A 17,354-nucleotide genomic window follows, 5' to 3' on the forward strand; every position below is an offset into this window, starting at 1 on the left:
TCTCACATCCTAATGTCGTGTGTCGCTCTTTAGAGAGCTGCTGCCGAAGCTAGCATTGCCCTCTGAGCCTGTCCTAACGAGGTGCAGTACATGGAATGAAGCTATCGGGTTTTATAATGAACATTTTCAAGTCGTGATTCATTTCCGAGAGAGTCTTTATCTTTAGTACGAAGACACAAAATGGTCTGGTGTACATCCGTAGCAGCTTCGGTTTCCTAAAATTTATCAGGCTGCCTTTGCAGAAATCGTTGGAAATTGTCAGAATGCCATATCGCAAACAGACTGACTTTAGAGACGACACGGGGTAAAGAATAAATTTGACGCTGTTTTCGCAAGAAGTCCAGACTACTCGACTTTTCTTAACTTCCTCAGTGTGGTAGAAGACGAAGTTCCAGTAGACATATCTCCACGTATATTTCATCTCCTAAAAACATTGTTTCCGATCGGCGTCATTCTAGGATTGCAGGGAATTTGGAGAAGTACCTAGCTCATTCGTTTCAAAATGAAAAGTAAAGTAGGGTAAGTTAGTAGCATTTTCATATAAAAAAAAAGACACCAGCCTTCTCTTTGTCTATATGGGGTAGTCATAAACAGTACGAAGAGCTTGAAAGAGTCTTGCAGGGTAGATTGTTCTGAGAATTAACTGTTAAGAAAAAAATTCGATAAGTTGCGCCGTTTCCGTGTTAATTAGCATTGCGCGCGTCAATTCAAGTGGCCCGTCAGATGCCGTTAGCGTCAATTGTTCTTATAGCGTAACTGATAGCGCACGAAACTGTTCAGCCTTTGGTACGGGTTCGATCCTTACTACAATTTTTATACCGTTCTCTCGTTCGGTTCTAGCAAAACAGATGAAGAACACGTTTTGCAACACCGTCTCTGTCTGGCCGCTTGAACTTGAGCGCGTAACGGCCTGATTGGCTAATTTCAGTGCTAATTAACTAGGAAACGGAGCAACTTATCGATCTTTTGCTTAACTTTCGCTTTCATGGCGAGCGGCCAGCCCACGAGACTGGCTGCTGTGTCCGCGGAGAGGATGACGGGACCTTCTAGTAAATATACATTGAGGTGACAAATAATAGCACACATATACAGATGGCGGTAGTATCGCGTACACGAGATATAAAAGGGCAGTCCTTTAGCGGAGCTGTCATTTGTACTCAGGTGATTCTTGTGAAAAGGTTTCCGACGTGAGTATGGCCGCACGACGGGACTTGATACACGTTGAACGTGGAATGGTAGTTGGAGATAGACGTGTGGGACATTCTGTTTCGGAAATCGTTAGGGAATTCAATATTCTATGACCCACAGCGTCAAGAGTGTGCCGAGAATACCGAATTTCAGGCATTACCTCTCACCATGGAGAATGCAGCGGCCGACGGTCTTCTCTTAACGGCCGTGAACAGCGGCGTTTGCGTAAAGTTGTCAGTGATAACAGACAAACAACATTGCGTGAAATAACCGTAGAAATCAAAATAGGGTGTATGACTGACTTATCAGCTAGGACAGTGCGGCGAAATTTGGCGTTAACTGGCTATGGTAGAAGACGACCGACAAGAGTGCCTTTGCTAATAGCACGACATCGCCTGCAGCGCCTCTCTGGGCTCGTGACTATATCGGCTGGACCCTATACGACTCGAAAACCGTAGCCTGATCAGATGAGTCCAGATTTGAGCTGGTAAAAACTGATGGTAGGTGAAGCACCTTTTCTTTTCTCCCAGTAACTCGCCGAAAAATCTTAACACAAGCTTTAAATAAAAATTCAATTCTAGCATTAGCGATGGGGACCGGGGAAAGTGAATCACCCACAAGCTTCACTTTAAGTTTGCATTTATTGCAACACAACCAGTTAAAACACCAACAGTTTCGTGTTGCAACTGATTAGGTAGGTCACAGCTATACTGGCAACAATTTACAGAAAAGAGATTAAGGCTTGCAAATTTAGAAAATTTAGATTCCACAAAAATTAGGGAATAAACAGTTAAACTGGAGAACAGCTTGGTTCAGATTTGACTGGTATACATTATAGCGCTGAAACACTTTTTTCGACGAGATATATCGTAGAACACGGAGAACTAAGCAAATTCACGTGTTACAGGAAGCCGGACCAGGTAGTTTGAGAGTGGTATTTCAGTGGGCTTACTTAAACGCTAAATAAGACAGGTTAAATCTAGCACCCATTAAAGGGGACATATACATTAAATCTTGGAAACAGCACAATGAATTTAAAGATATCATACATATATAGGCTTCTAACACAAGTCTCTTTGACCCTGAATTATTCAGCATACAAAAGGGGTTACAAATTGCTCTTAAAACCATCACTTTGGGATCACATTGGCCGTGCAAAGCCAACTTAAAAAACTCAACTACAATATGTTACTCTCTAAGCTATATAAATCTGCTTATAAGATCAAAGGGATCCTAATGGACCAGCGCTGGCCAAATCTAGCTTGAGGAATTAAATCCCTTCCTAAAGCTGAGGCAGGCAAAGAAAGGGTAAGATCGACCTCCACAAAGTACTTAACTCATTAATTGACCAGAGCCCCAAAAAAAACATCGCATGTCCAAACCCTTTTCACGGGCGGGACAAGTTTTACATAATCTGAAGTATTAAACAGTCATTAACTATAATATCATAGAGAACAGGATAAACAAATTACACAAATGCAAATTTAAGTCGCATTTATCTTGGTTACTTGTCATGCCTGGTAAATGGTATGGGACGTGCTGGTTATCGATTCAAACAAACCCAGGACTCAACCGCCGGCCGGGGTGGCCGAGCGGTTCTAGGCGCTACAGTCTGGAACCGCGCGACCGCTACGGTCACAGGTTCGAATCCTGCCTCGGGCATGGATGTGTGTGATGTCCTTAGGTTAGTTAGGTTTAATTAGTTCTAAGTTCTGGGCGACTGATGACCTCAGAAGTTAAGTCGCATAGTGCTCAGAGCCATTTGAACCATTTTTTCAGTACGGTTCGAGTGCGGCGCAGATCTCACGAAGCCATGGACCCAAGTTGTCAACATGGCATTGTGCAAGCTGGTGGTGGCTCCATAATGGCCTGGGCGGTGTTTACATGGACTGGATTGGTCGTCTGGTCCAAATGAACCGATCACTGATTGGGAATCGTTATGTTCGGCTACTTGGAGAGCATTTGCAGCCATTCATGGACTTAATGTTTCCAAACAACGATGGCATTTTTGTGGACGACATTGTGCATTGTCGTGAGGCCACAGTTGTTCGCGACTGGTCTGAAGAACATCCTGGACAATTCGAGCGAATGATGTGGCCATCCAACTCGCCCAGCATGAATCCCATAGAATATTTATGAGGCAGAGTCGAAAGAGCAGTTCGTGCACATAATCCAGCATCGACATCACTTTTACAAGTATGGACGGTTATAGGGGCAGCATGGGTCAATATTGCTGCAGTGGCTTCCAACGACTTGTTCAGTCCATGCCAGGTCGAGCAGCAGCATTACGCTCGGCAGAAGGAGGTCCGACACGATATCAGAACGTATCCCGTGACGTTTGTCACCTTAATCTAGAACGGTTTCTCGCAATAGTTATTCCTAACATTTAAAAATAAATTACATATATTAAGCTAAGAGATGCTAGAACTGCGTCTCTTCGCCGTTCAAGCATTTCCGACGCCAGCTCACTCTCCGTAGTTTTCTCTGACAAATGGCTGCAATTTCTTGGCGAATGTTAGTTTTAAGTTCATCTAAAATGTATGGATTTGATTCGGACTCTTTCTCTTTTAAATGTGTCCCAGAGATAAAAATCGCAGGGGGTTAAATCGGGGGAATGAAGATGCCATATATCGTTACTGATTATCTTGAAACATGTGACGAATTTCCTGTGATGAGAAGTTGGATGTATGTGCTGTCGCAGAGTCCTGCTGGAAGGTAGCCTAAGTACCTCCAATCTCAGTTAAGTAGAACTACTTAAACCTAACTAGTCTAAAGACATCACACACATCCATGTCCGAGGCAGGATTCGAACTTGCGACCGTAGCGGTCGCGCGGTTCCGGACTGAAGCTCCTAGAACTGCTCGGCCACAGCTTTTCCACATATCTCTTACCGTTGTTTCTTGGGAGAAGTATGGCCTATTATTCCCTCACCGCTAATAGAGCGCCACCCTCCTATTTTTTCGATTGCCTCGAATATTAAGTTAGGCTTTCAAAAGCGACAATAACGATTATTTTGTGAATTAACATATTCACTTCTGTAAAAGCATGATTCAGCCAGAAAGAAACTTAGGTACGGGTCAATTGCTCCTTCGTGCTCTCTATTCAGAATCGATTCACAGAACCGCAAGCTGTTTTCAGGGTCACCCGGTTTAAGTTCTTGCACTGAAGTTATTTTATAGGTCAGTAACTTCAGTAATTGTGTATCCATTTGAACAGAACACATGAAACTCCCATTTACTGGAAAAGACGTTGCACTGATTTTTTGGAGATCTTTCCAGAGTGTTCCAAGTGTTATCCCGATTTTCTTCTGTGATTACTGCTCGTCATTGCCTACGTTTCCTGTCAGTAAAACTTCCATTTCGCGAAATTTGTTTATTAATAAATGGTTCGTGCTCTGATTAGGAACTTGAATATCATGAAATTCCTCTTGAAATAATAATCTTACTACACGTATTAATTCTGTACGCACGTATGAATCATATATGAATAATCTTTGGCGAATGGAATCCTCGTATTTTGCCATTTTACTTGAAACACTTTCACTCAGTACACTGTATTGCGTCGTTTAACAAACATGTGCTACTGCACAAGCAAAGGACTCGCAGCGGAGTGGAAACATTCTCCCTGCCAACGCCGTCACCGGCTGGCTGCTGGCAGGGCAACAAAATCCCCGCCACGTTATTGCGTTAAGGATTAATCATCCTGTACTTCATAGCAATGTGATTCGTCGACTTATTGAGAAATTTCGAGAAACAGGCTCAGTTTTAGGTGGCGAACGACCTGGAAGACCACCTGAACTAAATGAACAGAAGTTGTCTGATGTTTTTGACTCTGAGCAACAGAACCCAGGTAAATCATTGCACAAGTCGCCCAAGAAAATGGTATCGGGCTTGCAATCGTGCATAAAATGATGAGGTTAACATTCAAATTTTTGCCTTATAAAGTGACAGCAGTGCAAGAACTGAAAGCTGCGGATCGTGAAAAGCGAATCCGTAACTGCAAATGGTTTATACTGTATGTGCTACTGAGAGGAATACCACTGACATTCTTGAAATCACCTTTTATATAGGTGAGGCGTGGTTGCGCCTCTCTGATCACGTTAGCATACGAAAAACATTATTATGGTCAATGAGGAAAATTCGTACTGTACTTGAAACGCCATTGCATTATCAGAAAATTAGAGTGTGAGTAGAAATATTCAGAAGGTGCATTATTGCAACTTTATTTTTTTTAAGAAAAAATAAAGGCTGAAACGGGGATAAGAGGGGGTGTGACGACCTTCCAGGCTTGTGTCACGTCCACGGTTGCAATGGTCACAGTTGTGGAGGAATTTGGTACCTAAGTGTGACATCATTAACCCAACTTACATCTCACGTGAACTGAGCTCTGGCCTTTTTCTCTCACGTATCGACGCCTTGCTTTTTGAAGCGTCGTCGAGCTTCAGGATGACGTCACAGCTTGTCAAGCTTTTGCATCTCTACACAGGAAGGTTGCAGGCACCTTCGAGCCAAGTTGCAAACTTCTACGTCGTAATGGAAGACAGTTACTGGGTTTCAAAGAAGTAACACTTTAATTATGTTGCGCAGCGCAGATACACCGTCAAGAGAGGAAGTAGTCGTACGTGTTGCTGAAAAGGCGGAATACACAGTGGGAATATGCTATAATCACCAGCCATCTGCCAGCTTAGATGGTCATAGGATATTTTCACACTGAATCTCAGGAAACAGGTACACGATGTGTTCAAAACTATCCGGAAACCTGGCTGAAAATGACTTACAAGTTCGTGGCGACGCAACGTTTTTCTCAATACAGCACTGAACAATAACTAATTGACAAACAGTAATGAAATTTCCAGCAGTTGCACATTGAACACAGCCGTGTGCAGGGGTGCTAACCGCATTTCGCTCCAGCACACCATTGGCGCAAAATTACGAATGTTCTGGAATTTTTGGAATAGACCTCCCTCATACGTTGTCGTGAGTTGACTGCAACGAGAAAATCCGATAAATACGAGTATGTACCACTAAACAGCTAAGGCGGTGCAAGATGGACTGTCCCAGTTGCAGGGTGTCTACGTGACAGCTCCTAGGGGAAATAAAAATTTGTTTTTCTATTTTTCATATAATTATTGGCCAAACTTAAAAATTTAAAATGCTGTTATCTACTCACTAAGAGTTATAATCTTCTTCTTCTTCTTTCGATTTCGGCCATCTTTGGACCACGTTCAACAATTCACTTGCCCGGCTTTTTGATCTTTTTTTCTCTCTTCCCAATATTTCCTCATCATTTTCGAGTGGTTCCTCCTCCGCTCTTCCGACCATTTCCTGTTATTATTCTTTAGTTTCGTTTCTTCTGGAAAACACTTAATTTCGTTCACTATTTGTCTAAACTTTTCCCTGTCCCTGATTGACTCACGGGTGACATTAAAATAGGCCAAATCCTTTTTCACCATCTGTATCCATTTATTGTTGGTTTTTTCGTTCCTGTTACTATGTTCAAACACTTTTCTTGTTAGTCTGTTTCCATCCATCCTCGACAGGTGACCATAAAACGTTAGTCTGCGTTTACGCATTGCCTCACTCACTTTCTCAATAGTTTTGTATATTTCCTTATTACTCTTTAGCTTGTACTCTTCCCCAATCTTTCTCGGTCCTAATATTTTTCTCAAAATTTTCCTTTCTTTCTTTTCCATGTTTTCTATTTCCCCCTTTTTGTTAAGAGTTAGGCACTCCGATGCATACAGGCATTCTGGTCTAATGACAGTTTTATAATGTCTTAATTTAGCTTGAATCGAAATGTTTTTTTGTTATATATGTCTTTGGTTTTTTGAAAAGCAAATTCCATTTTCCTTGCTCTCGCCTGGTTTGCACTCTTGTCTAAACCATTCACTTGAATTATTTCACCTAAATACTTAAATTTTTCTACTCTCTTAATATTGCCGTATTTAGTAATAAGATTTTTCTTGTTATTTCTATGATTAGACATATACACGGTTTTTTCAAATGAAATCTGCAGTCCAGCTCTGGCCGAAACTTCTTGTAGTTTCTCCAAGTAGTTCTGAGCTATTTCTTCGTTTTCTGTAATTATTGCCAGATCGTCTGCAAAAGCTAAACAGTCCACTTCTATTTTTTCTTTTTTTGTTCCAATTCTGATGTCATTCTTGGTGCCTTTGAGTTCTTCTTTCCATATTCTCAATATCTTTTCCAGTACGCAGTTGAAGAGGATTGGGGATAAACCATCACCTTGTCTAACACCTGTTTTAATTTCGAACTTCCTTGAAATTTCACCCATAAATTTAACTTTGGCCTTACTGTTTGTTAGCGTCTGTTTGATAATTTGAATTGTTTTCTTATCGACCCCAAATTCTTCCAATACTTTCAGTAATGTTTCTCTATCTACCGAGACGTATGCTTTTTTGAAATCTACAAATACTATTGCAAATCTCTGGCCTCTTGAGATTCTGTAACGAATTAGTGTTTTCAGGTTAAATATTTGTTCAACACAGGATCTACCTTGTCTAAAACCTGCTTGATATTCACCTATTTTTTTATCCACAACTGGCTCCACGATTTGAAGTAATTTCCTTGACAAAATTTTGTATCCTACTGGTAGTAGCGAGATCCCTCTATAATTATTAACATTCATCTTATCCCCCTTTTTGTGTAGTGGGTGTATCAGGGCACACTGCCAGTCTTCAGGAATTCTTTCTTCGTCCCAGATCTTCTTAAACATATGTTCCAAAACTTGTGGGAGGTTGGTATCCATTATTTTTAGGATTTCTGGTACTATGGAGTCTTCACCTGGGGCTTTATTGTTTTTTAGACTGTGTATTATGTGTTTCATTTCTTCAGCGTCTGGAGGTTTTGACTCGGTATTAGTATTTCGGTGGTTTTCAAAACTCATTTTATCTTTGGGTGGTTCACAATTTAGTAGATTCTCGAAATATTTTGCTAGTATTTCACAATTAGTCTTGTTTGTCAAACCTAGCTTGTTCTCTTCATCTTTAAAACATAAATTTGGGGATTGGTATTTGGTTAGCTGTTTTCTAAAAGTTTTGTAGAAATCTCTAGAATTATTTCTTTTAAAGTCTTCCTCAATCTGTTCTAGGTTATCCTGAAATTGTCTTCTTTGTTTATAATCTTATATTAAAGGTTTAGCACAATACGTGAAGTGCCAAAATTCGAAACTTTCTATACGTCACCAGATTAGGTACGTAGGACATCTGCAGCTGATAGGCATGATAATTAAAATAGATCCACTTCAGTTGTATTAATATTTATTCAAACCAAGACCTGTTTCGCAATTTTAAAATCCTATCTTCATGTGTACGGAATTGTAATATTGGTAATACATTACATGCGTTCTATACGTGGAGAGGCAACGTTACCACACAGCGCGCATGTTTCCCAGACTATATTCAGCCTGTATTTGAGAAAGACGGCACTTAGCCTTTTCCAACAAACTATACACATAATTTCGAACGTTTCAGAAGGTTTTCCGCACTGACAGTCCCCTCCGCCTACCACAAAAGCATGAAAGTAACGGATGATGATAAACAGAAGGCCGAAATTCTAAACCTAGCTTTCAAAAACTCCTTTACGGTAGAGGACTTCAGCACCATTCGCCCATTCAATTGTCGAACAAATGCAAGGACGGCTGACATAGTGTTTAGTGTATCTGGGATTGTAAAACAGTTAAGATCCTTAGACGCCAGGAAGGCATCTGCCCCAGATGGTATCCCCGTAAGATTTTATGTTGACTATGCTACAAATATAGCACCATTCTTATCCATCATCTATCAGAGATCATTGGAACAGCGGAATGTACCACGGGACTGGGAGAAGCCCCAGGTCATAGCAATCTATAAAAAGGGTGGAAAGTCGGATGCACATAATTACCGACCAATTTCACTGACATCGATTTGTTGTAGAATCATGGAACATATTTTGTGTTCAGACATAATGACCTTTCTAGACTCTTGTAGAATCATGGAACATATTTTGTGTTCAGACATAATGACCTTTCTAGACTCTGAGAACCTCATCTGCAGAAACCAGCACGGTTTTAGGAAACAGCGGTCATGCGAGACACAGCTGGCCCTCTTTGTGCATGTTATACAACAGGCTCTAGATATCGGCTCCCAGGTTGATGCCATATTTCTCGATTATCGAAAGCCGTTCAACTCAGTTCCGCACTGTCTCTTGCTCCAAAAAGTGCACGCTTGCGGTCTATCCGATGACATATGCGGTTGGATAGAAAGTTTTCTAACAGACAGAGAGCAGTATGTCGTCCTGAATGGGGTGACTTCAACAGACACAAGTGTAACTTCAGGTGTGCCCCAGGACAGCGTAATAGGTCCGCTGCTTTTTACGATTTACATAAACGATCTGGTTGATGGTATTGACAGTGGCATTAGACAGTTTGCCGATGATGCTTAGTCTACAGGAAAGTAGTATCACACGAAAGTTGTGAACAAATCAATGAGGATTTGCAGGAAATAAATGCATAGTGTAATGGCTGGCAGTTATCTAACAATATTAGTAAGTGTAACCTACTGCGTATAACATGGCGAAAATCTCCATTAATGTACGGGTACAAAATAAATGTCCAGTCTTTGGAAGCAGTAACATCCGTCAAGTTTCTGGGTGTGACTATTCGAAATGATCTCAAATTGAATGATCAGATTACACGAGTAACGGGCAAGGCGGACTCCAGATTGCGATTTATTGGTAGAATCCTGAAGCGATGCAGTTCTTCAACAAAGGAAATTGCTTACAATACGTTAGTTCGTCCAGTCTTAGAGTATTGTTCGTCTGTATGGGACCTTTACCAGTTGGGTCTCATTCAAGAGATTGAGAAGGTCCAAAGAAGAGCAGCAAGATTCGTGACTGGTACATTTAGCCATCGCGAGAGCGTTACAGATCTCATAGAAAGTTTGAAGTGGGATACACTTGCAGATAGACGACGCGCTAAACGGAAGGGGCTGCTCACTAAATTCCAAAATCCGATCTTCGCCGAGGATGTAGAGCATATATAATTACCACCAACTTTCAAATCGCGCAATGATCACCATTCAAAGAAAAGGGAAATATGAGCTCGTACTGAGGCATTCAGACAGTCGTTCTCCCCTCGTGCGATCCGCGAGTGGAACAGAGGGGGAGAAATATGACTTTGGCGCGAATTGTGCCCTCCGCCACACACCGCTTGGTGGCTGGCGGAGTATATATGTAGATGTAGAAAGGAAAAAACATTATTGCTTCTGCTGTTCGTGCAATAAAACTTCAGCCTGAGGTATGGTATCCATACACACCACTGAATGAACCTGCAAAATCATATCACTGTACAAGTAGTTCAGGAGATATGACGTCATAAACATTGAAATACTTCAGATGTTTTACACGTAGGAGTTGGTTTCTTTAAGGAATTGGGGACCGAAGGGATAACTAATTAGAGCTAATACGGAGGTTTACCGACAGTAATTCTTCCCACGCATGATACGCAAATGGAACAAGAAGGCGACAACCGGTAGTGGTTTCAGAAACACCCTCCACGACACACCCGTGTGGTGGCTTCTGGAGTTATAGATGTAGATACGAGCCGTGTTTTTTTAAGTAAGCACCGTTTTGAAGTTAAAAAAAGACGTGCTAAGATATCTCAATAATTTTATTGTTACATGAAAGCCTGTACCTTAATCTACGCACTGACGCCATTACAGTCTGATTCTTCCTTGTTTACGTTGTTTACTGAGTGTTTAAGGTGCCTCCGATAATCGTGAGTCCCTCCGACTGTGACGTAGGGGCTGTTATAAGATTTTTTAGTGCTAAAGGCCTAAAAGCGATCGATATTCATCGTGAGATCTGTGCAGTTTATGGAGAAAACATTATGAATGGTGGAATGGTAAGAAAGTGGGTGAGAGCATTTAAAGATGGCCGCACAAATGTGCATGTTGAACAGCGGAGTGGGCGTCCTTCGGTCGTTAATGAAAGTTTGGTGCAGGAAGTGGACAATAAGGTGAGAGAAAACAGACGCTTTACGATTTCCTCCTTGCGGGATGACTTTCATAATGTTTCTCGTAGTGTTTTGTGTGGCATTGTGACCGAGCACTTGAATTACTGAAAATTGTGCGCACGTTTGGTACCGAAAATGTTGACGGATGTGCACAAAAAAGTGGTTCAAATGGCTCTGAGCACGTTGGGACTTAACTTCTCAGGTCATCAGTCCCCTAGAACTTAGAACTACTTAACCCTAACTAACCTAAGGACAGCACACACATCCATGCCCGAGGCAGGATTCGAACCTGCGACCGTAGCGGTCGCGCGGTCCCAGACTGTAGCACCTAGAACCGCTCGGCTACCCCGGCCGGCGATGTGCACAAAACCAAATGTTTAGACAGTGCATTGACTTTCCTTGAGCGGTACCACAACGACGGTGATGATTTCTTAAGCCAAACTGTTACGGGCGATGAAACATGGGTGGCCTATATCACACTAGAATCAAAGCAACAGTTCAAATGGTTCAAATGGCTCGGAGCACTATGGGATTTAACTGCTGTTGTCATCGGTCCCCTAGAACTTAGAACTACTTAAACCTAACTAACCTAAGGACATCACACACATCCATGCCCGAGGCAGGATTCGAACCTGCGACCGTAGCGATCACGTGGCTCCAGACTGTAGCGCCTAGAACCGCACGGCCACTCCGGCCGGCAAAGCAAACAGTCCATGGACGTTGAGCAAGGGCATCGTTTTGCTGCAAGATAATGCCCGCCCTCATGTGGCGAATCAGACCAAAGATCTCATCACATCTTTTCGATGGGAAACTCTAGATCATCCTCCGTAAAGCCCCGATCTTGCGCCCAGTGACTACCATCTGTTCCTGCACTTGAAGAAACACCAGGGCGGTCAGCGTCTTCAAGACGATGACGAGGTCAAAACAGTGGTGATGCAGTGGTTCACAAGTCAGGTGGCAGACTTCTATGAGGCGGGTATTCAAAAACTGGTACAACGTTATGACAAGTGCCTCAGTATTGACGGAAATTATGTAGAAAAGTAGATTAAGGTGCAGGCTTTCACGTAAAAAAAAAAATTATTGAGATATCTTAGCACGTCTTTTTTTTTAAATTTCAGAACGGTACTTCCTTAAAAAAAACACGCCTCGTATAACTTCATACACCAGTCGACTGTGCTGGAAACGATTGTAAGGTATTCTGGCCATTCCACCACTCCCAGAATCCCCCGCGCGAAAGTGCCAAGTTACGTTGCGCGTACGGTACATTCAGCCGAGGGCCCACGGCGCTCACACGCATCGCGGCGACACCGCCAGTTGGTGGATGAATGCGACAGATGCAGACGGGGTGGGAGGCGTCCGGCGCTGGCGGTATATTGGGAGACGGCCCGCAGCGCGTCGTCAGTCGCCGCCATGACCCCACGGCTGCGGCGCGCGGTGCTGTGCACCCTGGCCGCCGTAGCGCTGCTGTCCGCCGTTCCCGTCGCCCTCGCGTCACGGAAACTGCGTGAGTACCGGCAGCAGGGCGTCTGCGGACAAACGCTGCGCTCTCCTACTGACCATTCACCACGGAACGTTAGTGTCCGGGCTCCAAGTGAGGCTCAGCGCGTAGTTTTCAGCATGCTGAGTTCGGCGACTTTGTAACACCAGATCACGTTGAGGTTGAGAAACATTACAAGGTGTACAACTTTGCTTCCGCCATTTTTTCCTCAACATTTGCGGCTTTAACGAAACGAATTGGTTACACACGTATCATTCAAAGTATTTTCCATCGCTGGCCACTACTTTCTCCCATCTTTCGGGTAGTCTACGAATCCCGCGTCGAGAAAATTGTTCATCTTTTAAAGCGACCGACGAATCGATCCAATTTGTGACTTCTTCATGAGATCGGAAGTGTTGGTCAGGCAGGCCATGCGCCTTTGATGTATGGTTCAAATGGCTCTGAGCACTATGGGACTTAACTGCTGTGGTCATCAGTCCCCTGGTAGGATTCGAACCTGCGACCGTAGCGGTAGCGCGGTTCCAGACTGTAGCGCCTAGAACCGCTCGGCCACCACTGCCGGCCCTTTGATCTAAACAGGTGATAGTCAGAGGGAGCAATGTCTGGAGACTACGGCGGGTGGGGTAGGACTTCCCCTTTTAACGTTTCAAAGTACATTTTGAACTCTTTTTCCAACGTGGGGTCGAGCGTGGTCGTGCTGCAAAATCACACTTTATCGTGCCTCTCGCTGTATTGCGACCGTTTGCCTTTTAATGCTCTGCTCAGACGCATTAATTGCGTTCGATAACGAGCACCTGTGATTGTTTCACTTGGTTTTAACACCTCATAGTACACGACGCCGAGCTGGTCCCACCAGATGCAGGGCATGATCTTGGAGCCGTGAATATTCGGTTTGGCCGTCGACGTGGAAGCATGTCCGGGATATCCCCATGATTTTTTGCGTTTAGGGTTATCGTAATGAATCCAATTTTTCGTCCCCGGTCACAATGCGATGCAGAAATCCCTTCCGTTTTTGCCTCTGAAGGAACTGTTCACAAACACACAAACGCCGTTCAACGTCTCTTGGTTTCAACTCAGACGGGACCCAAGTTCCTTCTTTCTGAATCATGCCCATAGCCCTGAGACGTTTTCAAATGGCTTACTGTGTCACTCCCACTAAGCATGCCAATTCTTCTTGAGTTTGACGCGAGTCTTCACTCAGCAATGTCTCCAATTCCGCATCTTCGAAAACATTCTCTCTTTCAACACAGTGCCAGTCTACGACGTTAAAATCACCGTTCTTGAAGCGTTGAAACCACTCACGACACATTCTTTCACTAATAGCGTCCTTATCATACGTACATGAGACCATTCGATGAGGCTCAGGCGCTGTTTTCTTCGTATTGAAACAAAACAGTAACACCTCCCGCAAATGACGAGAATTAGGCTCGTAAACTGACATTTTCAATCAAGAACAACTTTATGGTGCAGACACAAATCGACTAATGTTTGAATAAGGTTATGTTGACCGAGGTCCAGACTAACTGCCTGACGTCTGCGATCTGTTTCTTTCGACCGCTACTTACAGTTGTCGCCACCTATCGGCAAACGGCGGAAGCAAAGTTGTACACCTTGTAGTAAAATTTGAAAATATGTTGCCAGAAAATGTGTTTCATTACTGCTGCGGCGCATGTGCAATAGAACTTCAATAGACGGATGAATCATTGTCTAGTGAAATATCGAAAATTGGCTCAACCACATAAAATTCGTGATTAGATCTCAAGTCACACGATACGTTTCGAGACCAGTCTCTCATTTTCAGGTAAAATAAACGGGAATCTTAAAAAAAGAGCCTAAGAATGAATTTACCTCAGATTGCAATTAAATGATCTCAGTTGCATTTTAACATGGTCGATTTAGAGGCTTAAGCTTAGCGGCTTCTAGCTTCAGAGGTACCTGCTTACGTAAAAGAATTATAGTAAGTCAGAGCATATACAATACAGTTGTATTAGTTATTGATCAGATGTTAACAGTTTTCTTGAATTCGTCCGATCGCCTCATATTCGCGTACAAAATCTACACACAATCACAGTTTCATATAGTCGTAGGCAAGAAATATTTATACAATGATATTGTCCAATGTACGAATGTTGAATATAATTGATCGTACTGACATAGATTATACTTAAATTAACAGACATTTACAATGTGAGTCTATGTCTCACACTCCAGTGTCATAGCGCGTTTTTGAGAAAGAAAAAAAAGTCAAAACCAGATTAACATCTTACCATAAAGGGCATAGAAATGTAGCAGTCATACTAAATCAATTTCTAAAATATAACGGTAGAGTCTTGCATTTAAATTGTTGTGGAAATATCTACATGGATACTCTGAAAATCACATTTAAGTGCCCAGTAGCCCATTTAAGTGTCCAGTAGCTCCACGTTATACGATGCACGCACACTATTCACAGCATCGTGCTAGATCATGTTTCGTGGACTGTTCCATCTGTGACGCAAAAATTTATACTATTTTATGCTACGTGAGTCAGATCCTCATAGCGAAAATTATGTTTTATTCACTTGTGAGGGCATTATAGTGGCAAACAACAGTCACTAAAACCAACTAGGAACCATATATACTGTATATAGATATATATTTCAACCTCTGATCGGTTGTAAAAAGTGGAGACCACAGTGAAAATCAAAACTGTATTGTTTGCAACATCTAGTTATATCTTCCAGCTACTTCTCTACATAGTCGCCGCTCCGTCTTAGACATTCGTCGTAGCATTGTACCAACTTTCCAATACCCTCACAGAGCGAGGTGGCGTAGTGGTTAATACATTGGACTCGCATTCGGATTAACGACGATTCAAACATACGTCCGGCCACCCAGATTCAGGTTTTCAGTGATTTCCCTAATTCACTACTGCAAATATCGGGATGGTTCCATTGTATGGACACTGCCGATTTCCTTCCCCATACTTGCCATCATCTGAGCTTGTGCTCCGTCGGTGTTAAACCCAATTTCCCTTCCTCCCTTCCAATACCCTCGTCACCGAAGGCAGCCGCCTGTGCTTGCCAGCCAGTTCTCCACGCCGGTCTGCAGCTCGTTGTCTGTTCCAAAACCATTCACCGAAATTTGAACGTGACCCAAACCAGCAAAGGGTGTTAATGCTTTTGCTTTTTCAGGACTCGTGTTACGCGCCCTCTTGTGGCGTGACCAGCGGAATGTGCAATATTGACAAATGCATGGATAAAATGGCAAAGGGTCCTTCGAAGAACCTACAGAAAGGCAACACCCTCAGTGCCACCCACGTACCTTTGTTGAGCACTATAAAAATGTGCTTGTACAGAGACTTCCGATACCCACTCAGCTGAATGGTGTTCCGCTACTCCTTTAACACCTGCTTAGGGACATGTGAAATCTTCAGTAAGTGGTGTAAATCCATGTTACCGATATTGATGTGCATTTTCCACAAGGTGGTCGTGAATGCTGGTGGAAGGAAACTGATATGTAGAAGGAAGCAAAGTGTGTGGGCTCAACGGTGCAGCCAGATATGAAGAGGACTGTGTGTAAAGGCCAATCTTTTTTAAAGTTTCTTGGATATCCTACCTGTAGATGAAAGGTACTATCGAAATATGTCGTTTGATTTATGATCTCCATACGAATTTTATGTAGATGAGCCGAATTTTAATATTTCACTAAACAATCATTCATCTGTCTATTGAAGTCCAATTACTCATCGCCACAATAGCAATGGGATACATTTTGACTCAGCATAGTGACTCGGGAATATGTCTGGAAAGTGCATAACACGAGCATTATTGAAAGTTTTCATTTTTTCCCTTGATTCCTAAGGAAAGTAGTAAACAGAGTAATCATGGTTCAAATGGCTCTGAGCACTATGGGACTCAACTGCTGAGGTCATAAGTACCCTAGAACTTAGAACTACTTAAACCTAACTAACCTAAGGACATCACACACATCCATGCCCGAGGCAGGATTCGAACCTGCGACCGTAGCGGTCGCGTGGTTCCAGACTGTAGCGCCTAGAACCGCTCGGCCACTCCGGCCGGCGGAGTAATCATGCCACGTCAAAAAACTAAAATGAGACTTTATAACGACTTAACTGTGGCAGTCGAATAGTAAAAAAAAAAAAAATGGTTCAAAGGGCTCTGAGCACTATGGGACTTAACATCTGAGGTCATCAGTCCCCTAGAACTTAGAACTACTTAAACCTAAGGACATCACACACATCCATGCCCGAGGCAGGATTCGAACCTGCGACCGCAGCGGTCGCGCGGTTCCAGACGAATGGTAAACAGGGGCTACACTTCACAAAAGCAAATTGGACAAAGTAATCTGCCAAAAAAACGCACCATAACCCATTGTGTAAGATGTTTTCAAGTAAACACTCAAATAATTCCGGGTATCATGTAAGCTATTACCATTTCGCTTGTGATTAAAATTTATGACGGCGTGGACTTGGTGATATAAATTAGAACCCATATTGGGTTTGCACGGAGGGTTACTACCCATGCTGTGACATTGCAGCTTTTTGTCTATCGTTGCCCGCATCTCGTGGTCGTGCGGTAGCGTTCTCGCTTCCCACGCCCGGGTTCCCGGGTTCGATTCCCGGCGGGGTCAGGGATTTTCTCTGCCTCGTGATGGCTGG

At 43.0% G+C, this 17,354-nt stretch overlaps 1 protein-coding gene across 1 annotated transcript in view; it reads left to right on the forward strand.

The window, feature by feature from the left end:
• Positions 1 to 12,606: 12,606 nt before the first annotated feature.
• The window catches only part of LOC126155288 (protein takeout-like), a 96,406-nt gene continuing 91,658 nt past the window's right edge, over positions 12,607 to 17,354 (forward strand). The window contains exon 1 of the mRNA XM_049916218.1: positions 12,607 to 12,700. Within this exon, the coding sequence (XP_049772175.1) occupies positions 12,607 to 12,700 (94 nt within the window). The remainder of the gene's footprint in view (positions 12,701 to 17,354) is intronic.

The sequence above is a fragment of the Schistocerca cancellata genome, chromosome 2 (assembly GCF_023864275.1).
Source record: "Schistocerca cancellata isolate TAMUIC-IGC-003103 chromosome 2, iqSchCanc2.1, whole genome shotgun sequence".
In the NCBI taxonomy this organism is placed as follows: domain Eukaryota; kingdom Metazoa; phylum Arthropoda; class Insecta; order Orthoptera; family Acrididae; genus Schistocerca; species Schistocerca cancellata.